Consider the following 16772-nt stretch of genomic DNA (forward strand, 5'->3'; position numbering starts at 1 on the left):
ATTACGCTGACAAAAATGGTTTCATCACCATAAAGTTTCCCCTGAACCTCTGGGAGTGAACCTCTGGGAGTGAACCTCTGGGAGTGAACCTCTGAGAGTGAACCTCTGGGAGTGAACATCTGGGAGTGAACATCTGGGAGTGAACATCTGGGAGTGAACATCTGGGAGTGAACATCTGGGAATGAAAACCCGGGAGTGAACACCTGGGAGTGAACCCATGGGAGTGAACCTCTGGAAGTGAATCTCTAGGAGTGAACCTCTGGGGTGAACCTTTGAGAGTGAACCTCTGGGAGTAAGCTCTAAGCCTAAGAAAACATTACGCTGACAAAAATGGTTTCATCACCATAAAGTTTCCCCTGAACCTCTGGGAGTGAACCTCTGGGAGTGAACCTCTGGGAGTGAACCTCTGGGAGTGAACCTCTGGGAATGAACCTCTGGGAGTGAACCTCTGGGAGTGAACATCTGAGAGTGAACATCTGGGAGTGAACATCTGGGAGTGAACACCTGGGAGTGAACACCTGGGATTGAACCTCTGGGGTGAACCTTTGAGAGTGAACCTCTGGGAGTATTAGGCGCTAAAAAGCTATGTACATCATACAGTAATTTCGCTGAAATAGCTTCTCTATTAGTAATGAATGCCAGTGTTCTTTGGTATCTTATCTTTGCATTTAGATGTTGAGAAGCCACTATGCTTTGAAGTGCAACGGGTTTTAGCATTGATCTTAGATTTTTTACAATAGATAAGCAACTTTGTCCACAGCCAAAAAATTTTTAATTGGTCTCACGCTCTAAACCTTGCTTAAAACGCTTAAAGTAAAGACTTGTTTGAGTCTACTGAACTTGAGAGATGAATACAGAACTGTATGAACAGTCAAAAACATCTGATTATTTGCTCCGAAAAGAGCCGGAAAAAGAACAAATATTACAGCTTTTGCTGTCGAAAAATTTGTAAGGTCAGTAAAAATTCACAAACTCATCTGTTCTAGCAAATTTTGTTTGTGAATTTTAATTCTAACCTCAAATATAAACACCTCTAGAACCACATGTTGCACTGTTTGTCTTACAGTAACACGGCTTAATAACAAAATCTAAATAATGATCCAAAAAAGTTAAACTATTGAGTTTAAAAACAGACATCAATTAGCGCTTCAAAACAGAATTACCACTAGACGCTAAGAAAAGTGCTGCCATGCATTTCAATGGAGAAGCGTTATGATTGCTCTACCATGTCCAGCAGTATTATAACAACATTCATTTTGCTGATTTGTTCCGTTGTTGAAAGAACCTCCCCCTCCACCACAGGAAATATTTTTATTCGCACCTCCACTTCCCCCAGAGTACCCTCCACCTCCCCCAGGTAACTCACTATCTAGACGATAACCACCCCCACCTCCAAACCCACCCCGATATGCTCCCCCCAATCCCTTTCCCTTGGCTAGAAATCCTTTACCTCCCTTTCCCCCTCTCTTAGAAATATCTGTGTTTTCTCCATCACTGTAGAAGCCACCGCCACCGCCACCAGCTAAAATCAAGAGATTTACAGTTGACATTAGCTACTGAAAAGATCATGGCTTTTAGTAATTCTCAGAAAAATTCAAATTTAAGCGACCAGTACCACCTCTTTGTTCGAAATATTGATGGATGGCAGTAGAATGCGAAAAAAAAAAAAAACAAAAACAAAAACAAAAACAAAAACAAAAAAATTCAGTATTTATAAATAGAAAATTGTTCACCTACCAGAGTTCGGTTCATCAGTTTGTCCTCCATATCCGTTCATTCCTCCTGACAGGAATGGCGAGTTATACCCTGCATTCCCAGTTGTATTTATGGACGCATCACATCCTGAATATTGTTCTGTCATATTTGCAACTCCTCCTCCACCTCCGGCTATGATCAAAGGCTTGTTCTTTCCTCTTACTACAAATGTACCTCCTCCGCCTGAGCCAGTTTCTTTGTTAGAATACGCTTTTTCCCCTCTTTGACCAACAAGTATACTAATGTTCTCACCTTTGGTCAACATAAAGTTTCCAATCATCCGCGCCCCTCTCCCTCCGTTGATGACACTGTCCTTACTGTACCCCCCTGAGGCTCCTATTGTTTCTATTCTGTATTCACCAGTGTGTGGCACAGTCCACAGTTGAATACCGCTGGACACTGTAACTTGTCCGTCATGATCCTGACCTGTGTAGTGACTGCCAACTGAGTCTGGACCCTTTGTTCCACTCTTACCAAGAGTTGTAAAAACAGCTTTAAATCCTTCATAAAACACATTAAATAAAAATCAAAGTTATGATACTAGTAAGGAATTGTTATAAATAAATCACTTTTGGCTCTGCCAACACAGTAAAAACTCGCTTAAAAGAACAGGTGTTTTGGGGGTTCAGGCCGATTTTGTTCTTATACATTGGGTGTCTTCTGTAAAACCAACCTGAATATGCTCTTAAGGTGTTCTTAAAATTGTTTTTAAAAATTAAATATTGCATAGACTACCAACAGATAAAATCAGCATGTAAGCTGAATTAAAAAAGTTTTAATGATGACGTCATCTATACGTCTGTCCTCCAATAGATCATAAGTGAGAACCAATCAGAATGCGTGCATAACTGAGCCTATTATATAATAGGTTATATTACATTGTATCTATTTTTAGGTATCCATCTTCCATACTTTGGGTCAACTGTATAGGGCTTGTTTCTTCTCCTTTGTGTTTTCAAGGCTTCAATCCCTGTGGAATTTCTGGATCGTATCCCGGCCATCATCTGCCCCGACTTTTTCCTTGTTGGTCCTTCTCCTCAGTAATATGTTGTGTCTTTCCTTGAATCTCTGGATCCAGCTGCTGCTTCCTTTACATTTTGCAGCTTCTTCTGCGCCATAGCTTGCTTCGATTTTCGATTTTATTTTTTTTTTGAACCAAGGTTTGGACACTTTGCTTCCTGCTGATGTCCTTAGTTTAAACTCGGCGAGTAAAAGATTGGAAGTCAGAGGATATTTATCAGTGCGTTGGGATCTGTTCCTAGCGATACTCCTTTGTTTCATTGGCCTTGCCCCACCTGTGTTCTTCTTTGTCTTGTTCAGAGTCAGTTCTGCAAGAAGTTTGCTTCCGTTTTTTTCCCACTTAAACACCAGTGATCTGTTGACTCCTTGTTGCTTTGCAACTGTGTTGTACTTATTAGTTGATGACTTAAGTGAATCCAAAAGATCAGTGTTTTCTTTATGAAATCAACGGTGTATGACTTTTGCTCGTTACTTCCCCTTCGATTGTTGCTTCGCCTTTGAGTTTGACCTTGAGCAACACCGGCCGATTCATGTGGCACATCCTCAAGCTGTTGACTCTCAGCCATTCTCTGCATGTTTGTTTCACCTAAGTAGTTGTTGATGTTTACAAAAATAGTCAATGTATTTCTAGGTGCTGAGCTGATGCTGTTCGAGTTCTGTGCGGCAGAGGCCGGGTGCTTGAATTGTACATGGCTGTCCAGATATGGCTGACCTTTGAACGACCTGTCGCAGTGTTGCATTTATCAGTAAATAAATATGGCCCATAATACCTTGTTCGTCTATTGTCTTAGTGACAATGACTGTTTTGCTGTACAGCGGTTTTCTGTTTTCTTGAAAATTGTTTAGAAGTCATTTCGAGTGAGGGAAAGTGAAGCTTCCATCTTGAATTTCTCTTGGGAAAAGTCAGCTTTCTGCACAAATCCAACTATAAAATGGCAGATGAATACGAATTATATGTTCAGGAAAGCTTGCGTGGGTACCACGCTTATTTTGTATATGCAACGGTGTATATTGGATAAGTTATGAACTGCGAGCAGGTAGACTCAGGCCATATTTCTTTTAACAGTCTTCCTTCGATTTAACACCGAAGTAGGTGTGATAGGTGTAGTTTGGTGTAGTAAGTGTAGTTGGTGAATGCTGGTGTAGTAGGTGTAGTTTGGTATGGTTTCGTGTAGTAGATTTAATTACGCGTTGTTTGGTGTAGTAAGTGAAGTTTGATGTAGTAGGTACATATCGGTGTAGTTTGGTGTAATTCGGTTTAGTTTGTTGTAGTAGATGTAGTTTGCTGTAGAAAGTGTAGTTTGGTATAATAAGTTTCTTTTCGGGTGTAGTAGGTGTTTTTTGGTGTTGTGGGTGTTGTAAGTATAGTTTCGTGTATTTGGTTTAGTAGGTGTCGCAAAACCCTACTTAGTTGCGCCAAACTCTCCTCAGTTTTCGCCAAACACTCCTTTTTTGCGGCCAAACTTTCCTTAAATGGCAAAGAACACTGCTAACTTGTCGCAAAACCCTCCTTAATTATCGCCAAACTCTGCTCAGTTGTTACCAAACCCTTCTTAGGTGTCGCCAAACCCTCTTTACCTGTCGCCAAACTTTCCATAGTCATCGCCAAAACCTCCTCAGCTGCCGTAATTAGTTGTCGCAAAACACTCCTTAGTTGTCGCCAAACTCTTTTTAGTTGTTGCAATACACTCTTTAGTTGTGGCAAACCACTTCTTAGTTTTTGCAAAACCCTCCTTAGTTGCCACCAAATTCTTCTTAGTTGTCGCTAAACTCATTACACTCCCATCCCCCGACCGAGTAAATGTATATCATTTTTTATTTAAAAAAATTTACCTTCGGAAGATAAATTTAAAGATTTACCTTCCAAATGCATATTACAGTAAACCAGAATTCCCTTCCCAGTGCCAGATGGATCCAGCCAGTATTTGTTGCTCGCGGTGTCTTTCCCTTCGTTTGCTTTTATCTCTTGACATGAACGTGCTGGTAACTCTGGAATCGAACCCAAGGGAGCTGGTAAGGATAAAAATGTTGAAATTAAATATATGTAGGTGCACTAGTCGGAAGCCGAGAGTGAAAAACACGAGAGAATTAGAATGAGGATCTAATCCCATTCACTTAAATTTCCGCCTTTGAATGTGTTAAATTAAATGCTCTGTCAAGCACCCTTTTCTTAGAAAGTGGGCCCCCCACACTTTTAAACCCTTCCTTTAGCCACCAGCTTTTTTATCTTCTTTCAAGACCCTAAGCTTTTTGTATCATTTTAAAGAAGAAATTGAAAAAAATAATTTGTTGTCACTATTTCATACATGTATCAAAGCTGTTTTGCGAAGAAGTTAACTAAAAGTTGAATTGAACAAAGGGGGTAAGTTTCTAAAGAAAGTGTGGTGCTGCGTCGGTGGGAGAGTATAACAAGGTTATTTGGTGCTATCAACTGAGTTGATACGTCAAAGTGAATGGAAGAAATGTGGGTTTTGTGTTTATCTGCAGAGGATGGAGCTACGTTATTGGTGGGAAACGACAAATCAACTACAAAGAAAAGGGAAAGAACTAATATCGTTCATTATTAGAATTGAGAAATGGTAGAAAAATCGATACCGATGAGCGGGAGATCAGAAAACGCGGACTGTAAGCAAAGTGGAACGTATGACCAAAATATTGATAATTATTATCCAACATTATTGGCTGAATAGTTACCTCTTCCGCTCAAACGACGAATATAAAACCACGCTGGATCCGAGCGGAAATTCTCGGGCCTTGCGTCCTTTGTGCGGTTGTTCAACTCACAGATCTGTTCTTTTCTGTTGAAATTGTAGCTCTGGCATATAATTTCCCTTTCACATAAGATATCACAAATATGAAGAGCTTCTACTGTCATTCTCTTGAAAACGAAGCCTTTGAGAGCCATGCCATGAATATTAATTTCTATCCTGCATTGATCCCCAGCGGTTACAAGGTTGGTGAACGAAACACAGGCAAGAAAATAACGAAATATCCACAGCATTTTTCCTGAAAAACAAAATTCATAGATAGGTATTACAGAATCAATGAATTAACCTTTTTTCTCAAAGGCTGACTATGAACAGCAGATAATAAGAACAACTGTTCCCCCCTCCCGCTCCCTTCTATAACTCTCTTTTTTTAAAGACTGACTATGAACAGCAGATAATAAGAATAACTGTACCCCCCTCCCGCTCCCTTCTATAACTCTCTTTTTTTAAAGGCTGACTATGAACAGCAGATAATAAGAATAACTGTACCCCCCTCCCGCTCCCTTCTATAAGTCTCTTTTTTTAAAGGCTGACTATGAACAGCAGATAATAAGAATAACTGTACCCCCCTCCCGCTCCCTTCTATAACTCTCTTTTTTTAAAGACTGACTATGAACAGCAGATAATAAGAATAACTGTACCCCCCTCCCGCTCCCTTCTATAACTCTCTTTTTTTAAAGACTGACTATGAACAGCAGATAATAAGAATAACTGTACCCCCCTCCCGCTCCCTTCTATAACTCTCTTTTTTTAAAGACTGACTATGAACAGCAGATAATAAGAATAACTGTACCCCCCTCCCGCTCCCTTCTATAACTCTCTTTTTTTAAAGGCTGACTATGAACAGCAGATAATAAGAATAACTGTACCCCCCTCCCGCTCCCTTCTATAACTCTCTTTTTTGAAAGACTGACTATGAACAGCAGATAATAAGAATAACTGTACCCCCCTCCCGCTCCCTTCTATAACTCTCTTTTTTTAAAGGCTGACTATGAACAGCAGATAATAAGAATAACTGTACCCCCCTCCCGCTCCCTTCTATAACTCTCTTTTTTTAAAGACTGACTATGAACAGCAGATAATAAGAATAACTGTACCCCCCTCCCGCTCCCTTCTATAACTCTCTTTTTTAAAGACTGACTATGAACAGCAGATAATAAGAATAACTGTACCCCCCTCCCGCTCCCTTCTATAACTCTCTTTTTTTAAAGGCTGACTATGAACAGCAGATAATAAGAATAACTGTACCCCCCTCCCGCTCCCTTCTATAACTCTCTTTTTTTAAAGGCTGACTATGAACAGCAGATAATAAGAATAACTGTACCCCCCTCCCGCTCCCTTCTATAACTCTCTTTTTTTAAAGGCTGACTATGAACAGCAGATAATAAGAATAACTGTACCCCCCTCCCGCTCCCTTCTATAACTCTCTTTTTTTAAAGACTGACTATGAACAGCAGATAATAAGAATAACTGTACCCCCCTCCCGCTCCCTTCTATAACTCTCTTTTTTTAAAGGCTGACTATGAACAGCAGATAATAAGAATAACTGTACCCCCCTCCCGCTCCCTTCTATAAGTCTCTTTTTTTAAAGACTGACTATGAACAGCAGATAATAAGAATAACTGTACCCCCCTCCCGCTCCCTTCTATAACTCTCTTTTTTTAAAGGCTGACTATGAACAGCAGATAATAAGAATAACTGTACCCCCCTCCCGCTCCCTTCTATAACTCTCTTTTTTTAAAGACTGACTATGAACAGCAGATAATAAGAATAACTGTACCCCCCTCCCGCTACCTTCGACAACTCTCATTTACTAACGGCTGTCTATGAACAGCAGACAATAAGAATAACTGTACCCCCCTCCCGCTCCCTTCTATAACTCTCTTTTTTTAAAGGCTGACTATGAACAGCAGATAATAAGAATAACTGTACCCCCCTCCCGCTCCCTTCTATAACTCACTTTTTTAAAGACTGACTATGAACAGCAGATAATAAGAATAACTGTACCCCCCTCCCGCTCCCTTCTATAACTCTCTTTTTTTAAAGGCTGACTATGAACAGCAGATAATAAGAATAACTGTACCCCCCTCCCGCTCCCTTCTATAACTCTCTTTTTTTAAAGACTGACTATGAACAGCAGATAATAAGAATAACTGTACCCCCCTCCCGCTCCCTTCTATAACTCTCTTTTTTTAAAGGCTGACTATGAACAGCAGATAATAAGAATAACTGTACCCCCCTCCCGCTCCCTTCTATAAGTCTCTTTTTTTAAAGGCTGACTATGAACAGCAGATAATAAGAATAACTGTTCCCCCCTCCCGCTCCCTTCTATAACTCTCTTTTTTTAAAGGCTGACTATGAACAGCAGATAATAAGAATAACTGTACCCCCCCCCCCCTCCCGCTCCCTTCTATAACTCTCTTTTTTTAAAGGCTGACTATGAACAGCAGATAATAAGAATAACTGTACCCCCCTCCCGCTCCCTTCTATAACTCTCTTTTTTTAAAGGCTGACTATGAACAGCAGATAATAAGAATAACTGTACCCCCCTCCCGCTCCCTTCTATAACTCTCTTTTTTTAAAGACTGACTATGAACAGCAGATAATAAGAATAACTGTACCCCCCTCCCGCTCCCTTCTATAACTCTCTTTTTTTAAAGGCTGACTATGAACAGCAGATAATAAGAATAACTGTACCCCCCTCCCGCTCCCTTCTATAAGTCTCTTTTTTTAAAGACTGACTATGAACAGCAGATAATAAGAATAACTGTACCCCCCTCCCGCTCCCTTCTATAACTCTCTTTTTTTAAAGACATTTCCCCAAAAAAGGAAAACATTCAGCCTTCAAATAAATTATGATGAGAGTGACTATAGGAGAAATTCTTTGATTTTACTGATGGTTCTCCGACAATTCATTTTTACCGCTGTCTTTTTGCAGCAAAATTTGTTGCGCTTTTGTTGAGGGAAGCAGTGAACAACGAAATAAGAGCCAAATGGAAAATGTTTCTGTCAATCCTTTATTCTATAGCCTTTAATTCATCCTAATAAAACGCAACTCAATGGATAACTTTATCTCTCGTTCAGCACTAGAAGATGATTTGCTCGGGAAATGAGAGAGTTTTCGAAAGAAAGTTAAACCTTATTTAAGGAATCCGTTTTGAGTGAGATGTTTTCTTTTGTATGAACTGGAAATGTCGTTGACTGGTAGACGCCTATCACATTAATTTGCCATCAGTTGAGTTGGATTCTCTTCGTATTTTTAAGCGAAGGAAGGCCTAGTATACAAGTGTTACCGTATTGGCTTCTGTGTGATTAATTTGAGGGACGATCTGGGTTAGTTCTGAATATCCACAAGGTTTCAAATGTTTTCAAAATGTCTATCTTATCGTCTAATTTTTTGGGGGGGATTTCGAAAACGATTTACACGAGAATTAACACACACAAAAAAAGCAAACTCGTGGATAGCTACATACTAAATTACGAGTCTGTTTTCGAGTTAGTAAATAAAGTCTTTTGGTTTGCAATGGCATTTCTTCAAGATAGAGAATTGCATGAGTATTGAGTTAAATCTCGATCTCGGTGCTAAATTTTCTTTTCGCAGATGATTTTACCAGAGGTGGTGTCGTTTGTACGGATATCGGCCTGAACTGCAAAATGAGAGAACCTCTAGGCAAGGTACATCTAGTCTACTCCGACACGATAAAATGTTTTGCATGGTGATAGATGGAACTGTGAAAACATGATAACTGGTAAAAATATGTCGCATGAAGCAGTTTTGAAAATAGTGGTCAAAGATATTATCGTCTCTGATTGCATTCGATTCCTCGGTAAACTTGTGGTTGTCAGGGCAAATTATCTGTTAGATTGTACCTAAAGTCGATGCTACCTATGTCAGTCTTGTAAATTCTTATTTATCTACATGTGCATTAAGATAAGACGAAGTGACGTGACGTGACGTTTCAGATTGGCGCCTATTTTTGAGACAAATAATTTTAAATACTTTTTAAAACTAAAAGGAGACTTTTCAGTGAACTTCATAGCCTCATCCAAACACCAGGGAGAATTTTGAAAGTTAAGCAACCCCGAGAGATATTCGAAGGTTTGTATAACAGGCTCCACGAATACCTCCAACTTCCTTCGTGTTTAGATGAACTTAATATCAATCTTTTACAGTTCGAAGAAATAGAGCTACTTTCTCCTTTTTTTTTACCTTTTAAACCCCAGCTGAAAGTCAATGTTCTTATTCATTAGACTTTTTGTTGATACTTTCAAGGCTTTTATTGCGTTTTTGCAGTGCAGTACTTTGAATTGTTGTTTCTTTTTTAACATTCTTCATCCAAAATTTTAAGGACTAAAAACACGAGTGAAAACATTTTTGTCCTTAGCTTCTAAGACTAGATTTCATTTTCTTTGCTACGAATTGATCGCACTACCCTTGCAATTGATTTTTGTATCATCCAGTGTGGTCATGAAAGTCTTAGAATTTTCTGGGCTCCTGGTGGTCCCTAATTGAAGACATGTTTTTCCTACACGGACCTGTTTCAGTTCGTCTCATTATAACCCCAAGTGTCAATCATGACCAAGCATTTTTCGTAATATTAAGTGACCATAAGACCACCCTTTAGTTATGACAACTTTCACTGATTGTGTAGCAAACAAAGCTCCTCAGTTGCGACTCATAGTCTTAATTCAAAAACTAATCTACCCAACCTAAAAAGACTACAGTACTAAATAACATAGAAGATAATCACCCTTACCAGGTGCTTTTAATAAAGTCATTTCATTCCTACTGTCATGGCCCAGTTGTAGATCACGTTTGTAAAGAACTCTTACTTATGTGGCAAATTAATCATAACAGTTTTTCAATAACTTGCATGTGATCTGTTGAAGGCCTAAATGTAATAGCTGTCCTAAATGTAATAACATTTGGTCCCAAATTTGTATTTAACCAAGTTGAAGTGCCGAACGTTAGAGGGCAACAGATGGACTTCAACTATGCAAATTCACAACAGCAGATATATATGAATGGAAGTTAACTAAACGTTGAGATTGTTCCATTCAACAGCGTCACAAGCTATCAGTTATAAAGCATATTGTCGAAACAATTCTCTAAAGAGCACGCAACACCTACAGTAGCCGAGTGAAAATATAAAAAAAACAAAGACTGATGGAATTCAGAGCACATCGAACCTGTATCCAGATTCTGAGTTGAATTACTATGAATAAATGAATTACACCAACATCAGTGTTCTAACACTGATAGAAATAAGAGACACGATGCAAACGTATCTTACAAACCTTGTGAAAAGGCTGGATCCGGAATTAGCGCAGACAGTTCAAATAGAAGGGGATAAGGAAGACTAAAGCACATGTTGAGAGGAGATCTCGTCGCTGGTGTGAGATATTTAGCCTTGCTTCTGATGCGACTTGTAAGCAACTGAAATGTTGACTACAACCAATAGAATTCGAGCGATTCCAGCTGCTCCCAGTTTTGTGACGTACAAACAAGCACATTCTTTTGTTTTTGCGACAATAAATGCCTCAGTGCTATGTTTGTTTGTCAAACATTTCTCCTTATTTCAGCTCACCGCAGGCGGCCCAAGCTCCAGCTTGAGGCTATCATCTTGCGAAGTAAGTCTTAGCGAAGTTATTAGAGTTTGCATAGGAATATTTACGACCACTCTTAGGAATAAAAAATACAGTCAAATTCTCACCTTACTTCCACGGTGCATCGCTTGTTATCTGACTGCTTCTTAAGTTGAAAGAACCCATTTCAGCGAGTTATCCATTTCTAGGTTTATTATGTACGTAAGAGAAGCCCTCAGGGCTTCTCTTATATGAGGTGAGGTGTTTTTATTGAGAATTTGACTTACTTTTTTTATTCCTAAGAGCGATCGTAAGTAGTCTTTTATAATTTGGCTATGACTCTCATTTCGCATGATAATTATTTCACAGCTGGAGCTTGGGCCGCCCGTGTTCAGCTGTGACATTTTAGCGTTAAAACAAACAAAATCGTTCACTTCCTATCTTCCTTTCTCTTCGTCGCTTATTTTCCTGGAAAATTGATGATACTACGAGTTAGAGTGCGAGGAAATAGTAACTAATAATAAAGGAAGTGTAACTTATAAGTTTTCCCGTTGACAAGTTTGCGACTGCAGTGTCAATGAAAAAAATTTGGAGTATATCAATGCCAGTTTTGGAGTAAGGGAAGTTGCTTTTTAACGAAAAACGTGCCTTCGAAAAACCAATTGACATTACAGATGACTTGGCAAGAAGGAAAATCAGAAGATTTTCGTGAAATTCTGCGCTGTGACAAGAGAAACAAAATGCTATATGTGGGTTATGAAGGTGTTGAAAACCTACAAATATCATTAAAAATTGATACCATAAAACCCTTTCAAAGAGTGTTTTGGTATAAATTGTAATAAATTGTGAAAATGGGTTCCTGTTTACGTGTTAACTAAATAATTTAAAAAGAGAGGTTCGAAATAAACGCACTATGTCCGTGATTATTCAGTGTGGGTGAAGGCCTAATGTAGTAACTGTCCTAAATGTAATAAAGTCCTAAATGCACAAACGTTTGGTTCTAAATGTAATGAAGTCCTGAATGTAATAAGCCTCTGATGCAATCGTTTAACTGCGTTAGTGCATTGTTGTCATAGCGAACATCCACATTGAGATGTTAAAGTGACAGCTGTTACACCAAAGAATCCTAAGACCAATATTCATGGCATATTGCAGGCTTGCTGATATTAATCAGCGTCTTTTTATTTGTTTAAGACAAAGGTTGAGAAGCATTGGCTACAAACCCTTATACTGATGTCCTTTTGGCATCAAATTGACAGACGTAAAAACAATTAGAAAGCTGACCAATGGCCACGATGCCCATGGCCAAGCCATTAGTTTGTTTGTAGTAGTTACCGCCGAATGAAAAGCAATTGAGCGTGAGTACTAGTTCGGCCAAACGGAGTAGTGTTTCAGAGCTAGGTTCCTTAACAGTGCGATGATCGAAAAAATGTTTGAGGGCCCGGAGACCTTCGTCATCGGGAATGACAGTATAAAGAGATGTTATATCCATAGTGAAATAATGTTGTTTTGGCCGAGGAAATTGAAGTCACGAAAAATTTCAGGTGCGTGTTGGCTTTCCTTAATGTAAGATGGTGAAGTTTTGACGATAGGTGCCATTATTTTGCCTAAATAGCATTCACTCTTACATTTCACCCTCACAACCACGCGGTTGGTGTTCTCGGAATCGGTCGTTAATCCCTAACGAGCGCCTTTCATTGAACTAAATTTATTCTTGTTTTCTCGTCACCATACTCCCACCGATGGTGTAGCTCTACTTAAACCTTCACACAACCCACAATTCCTCCAATAACTCTGACAAAGGGCTAACGCTCGAAACGGAATAATGCAGAAAGAGTGATGTCCCCGAAAGTTCTTAAGCATCCCCCTCCGCTTCTGTTAAGTCATTTTACCCCACAAAAAGTTTCAATTAATTGCAGGTAAATTTTCGGGGCACATCCTAAGTCTCCTCTTCCTGTTATATCTGGAGTTCACCATCCGCTGGCCCGCTGAACCATTCAAGTTATGCGGTCCATGTGAGTCTTAGGGCGTGGCCTCAATATATAGCTTCATATCAAATAGTTCAACGCTGAGAGGCTCAGCACAATGAAGTAGGAAAATAAATTCAAAATATGGACAAATACACAAAGACAAACGGTGGTTTGGAGATCAATACACCAGATTTTGGGATTCTCCTGTTTCCGGTGAAAAACATTTCCTCTCTCTTTTACAAAGTAAACTTTGCTCTCAAACAGTGTGAATTTACAGTAAAGTCCAATTAACCAACAAGAAGTGAATGCTGACAACTAGGAATCATTTATTTACTTCAACCAAACTCTTTGTTAAAAATTAAACTTCAGACCGATGATTCATGAAAACCGAGGGAACTTTTCTCTAACTTATTGAGATGTTAATGCAGTTACTTACAAACCTTCTTTCCAGCTACATGCTAGTTACAGCGTTTTCTCAGGTTAATTAAGGCTTGGGTCAAAAATGATTTTCACCTCCAGTGCTCCCCCAGCAAGGTTCGCGGAATTCGCGTGGACTGCGCGAGTAACCATAGTTACTTGGAATCAAGATCGCGTAGTTCGTGAACGGCCTCCGCCATTTTGAAGTGTCGGCTTTGCATTGGTTTTTCCCATCTTCACTGGTGAATCCGACAATTTAGAGGAAGACATCAAAAGAAGGTAATAACATTTTCTTTGCTATCTTCATTTCCTCAAAAAATGGCATGACATCGCTATCTTAAAGCCAAAGAGAACCCTTTTGAACCTACGAAGACTTCTAAACACCGCTCTCAATATGTTCATTGACTTCACTGCAAATACAATGCAACATGAATTTATAATATAGCGCTCATTTCTAGAGCTCAATAGCGTTTTACAATGTTTGTAACTTATGCATAGAAAAAAGAACTATGTTTTGTAACAAATGCATAGAAAAAAGTTTCATTGTGGATATACCATTCAATTTTGAAATTAAATTTAGCTTGATAAATCCTCTATCATATCATGATGAGTATACTTATGGTGTCTATCAAAATTTAGGCTTTTGAATGCTTTGGAAACAATTTATCCAAGAAGCAGATGAATTTACTTACAAAAGTAATCCCCCAAAGCAGTTGTTAGGTAAGTTTAATTGCTTCTGAACACTCGCGTGTCAAAATGGCGGACACTAAGTTGAATACGTGACTGCGAGTTTTCAAAATTCCCACCTCTTAAACAGTTTTAATTTGTCTCTTTTCCAAATAAATAGGAACCTGTAGGGTTACTTTCATTGACAGCGGTTGGAACCAGGTAAAGGCTAAGATGTTTTCGGGCGAAAACCATAAAAGAGGAAGCAGCTTCGCAGAGACAAAACTCGATTTATTCTGCCTAGCACATCTCTCTTTTTTTTGGCAGCCATTCCAAGTGGGAAAACAATGAAAAAACGTCTCAAATATTCATAGCGATAACTGCATTTTGATTTGCCATGTGTTTAGTGGTGGGAATTTGCTCAAGAAAGCAACCGACGAATTTGGCGCCTAAATTAAATGTTTTTGGCTGTTGAGAGTATCATATTACGCTGCCACAATTCAGTCCAAGAGAGATGGTAGTGATACACATTTCTGCCAAGTATGAGAAAAATCCCTCGCAAAATAGCTAAGTTATTCTCAATTTTGTGAAAAATATGGGTTAAAGGTAGGGTGACCCAGGCCTTAATTAACCTGAGTTTCTCCTCCTTTTTCATGTGGAAGAGCTCGAGAACCTCGATTAGTTACTCTAAATGCTGACAAAAACATAACAATCTGACAAGTAAATAAAGCTCTGCGTAAAATTGAACGTGCCATCACCTTGCCTTATATAACCGCTTTATTCCCTGATGAAAAAAAGAACGTTAACCAGCTTCTAAATGATTCATTCTGAAAACTGTCATGATGATTTAATTGATCTCGTTTTAAAATATTTTCTGAATCAAACCCTCACCCCCTCCCAGTATGTACCAACACCTGAACACGGCCTGAGTCATTGCCACATTTGTGGGTTGGTTTCAATGCTGGAGGAGAGGTCGAATGCTTTTCAATTGACTGGGAATCGTGTTAATAATTAATTATTATGTGGATTTACCTTGCTAAAATAGCCAAAGGCTCGGGTCAGCGGACTTAACCGCGTATATAAATTATTTTACATAAGTGACCTGGCAGTTGATGTTTTGTTGTAAATACACAGGAATATAAAGAACTGACTTCTCAAAAGTTTCTCTTCAAAATACTTCCTATAGTCCTATTTCTCACAGGTTAGTTAATGACCAACTTCAAGCGACAAAATTTCGAGCCTTTGCAATAAATATTTGGGTCGGCCATACGGCAAGGAGTTGCAATAATCAACCTTTGAAGTAAGAAAGGTATGTCCAAGGGTTTTCGTTAACCATCTCACCAACAATGGTCAGATTACCGATGTTTGGTCCTGGATGATAACAAGAGGAAAAAACCAGCACCTCCGTTTTATAGAAGCAACGGTCTGCACTTTATAAAACTTTTGCCTTCGGCCACTGATTTCCAAGCTCCTCGAGTGTTCCTCAAAGGTCGCAAAAGGTTTATCAAAGCGGCCCATTGAAGGAATGGGCGGTCTACCGCTTCAGGAAACTCTCGTACCTATTTTTCGAGCTCATTGTGGCACTTTAGTTTCTGTTTGAGTAATACGCGTGTAGGCAGTAGCTGGCCATAAAAACGACTCTTCCTTGTTTATAGGAAACACCTCATCCTATCGATGAATCACTGCAAAAGAAGAGTCTACAAGACGAAGTAAACTGGGACGGGAAGGGAAGTCTGGTCATCCAACCCTCTCCCCTCCCCCCACATCCCCCAATCTCTTTCCCCAACTCTTCCGTTTTACTTATCGGCTCTCGTGCACTGCTTCTCAATTTCTTATTGTAAATTGAGATAAACACCTTCAAAACCAGAGAATCTTGATCCTTCAGCAAACCTTGGCTTCTTGTAGTAAATCTTCTCGTTTCAATCGCCTAGTTTGAAAGTTCCAAAGTCCGCTTATGTGACTAAAGGTTAGAGCTGAGGAATGAGGACGAACTTAAACCGAATGTAGAAGTCGCCATATTGGATCGATCTGTAAGATCGACGAAGGCTTGGAGCTTAGCAATATTGCGTCGTCGGTACTTGATCGGAATATTTATAGTTCTTGCAAGTTAAGCGTGCTTGTAGTTTATGTCAATTAGTCTTAGATTGTGTGCTCCCTTTATTTAATGTGTCAAATTTTATATTACATTTTGCGTATTTTGAATTAAGCTAATTATCTTCCTTTAGTTCAGGTTTAGTTTGCGTCTGTTGAAGTTAAGTTCAGGTTTGGCTAAACTGCAGAATACCCTGCCACTCATTTACATGTCATTGAATAACAATAGCGTCTCTTGTGTTCTGCCTCGATCTTCAAAGCCTCCCGACACAGGTAAATGAGGTGGACCAAAGTGGCAGGGTATCCTGCAGTTACCTCATTTCAATACATTTGGAACAGAATTAAAGCTAACAACACGAACAAAACTGAAACAGAACGAAAGGAAGGTTCATCCTTAATAATCAAAAGGAAGTGATAAACTTATCGTTCCGCGCGCCATGATTTATTCTTAAACTGCACAGAGTTCCTATCTATCAAAACAGGAAAAACTAGGGGAGCC

The 16772-nt window shown here is 39.3% G+C and overlaps 1 protein-coding gene across 1 annotated transcript; it reads right to left on the reverse strand.

Annotated features, from left to right (window-relative positions):
* Positions 1-987: 987 nt before the first annotated feature.
* On the reverse strand, positions 988-2228 carry LOC131789110 (uncharacterized). Its single transcript, XM_059106188.2, has 2 exons — positions 1738-2228; positions 988-1522 (listed from the first exon to the last, which is right to left on the reverse strand). The coding sequence occupies exons 1-2, from the start codon at positions 2033-2035 to the stop codon at positions 1197-1199; spliced, it is 624 nt and encodes a 207-aa protein (XP_058962171.2). The 5' UTR covers positions 2036-2228; the 3' UTR covers positions 988-1196.
* Between the last annotated feature and the right edge of the window lie 14544 nt (positions 2229-16772).

This window comes from Pocillopora verrucosa, chromosome 8, assembly GCF_036669915.1.
Source record: "Pocillopora verrucosa isolate sample1 chromosome 8, ASM3666991v2, whole genome shotgun sequence".
In the NCBI taxonomy this organism is placed as follows: Eukaryota; Metazoa; Cnidaria; class Anthozoa; order Scleractinia; family Pocilloporidae; genus Pocillopora; species Pocillopora verrucosa.

Bases quoted from the DNA above. Each gene is read 5' to 3' on its own strand.
- LOC131789110 (XM_059106188.2), bottom strand. From the start codon at position 2,035: ATGATTGGAAACTTTATGTTGACCAAAGGTGAGAACATTAGTATACTT. The intron at 1,523-1,737 runs GTAGGTGAACAA...TCTTGATTTTAG, and splicing joins AACTGATGAACCGAACTCTG to CTGGTGGCGGTGGCGGTGGC.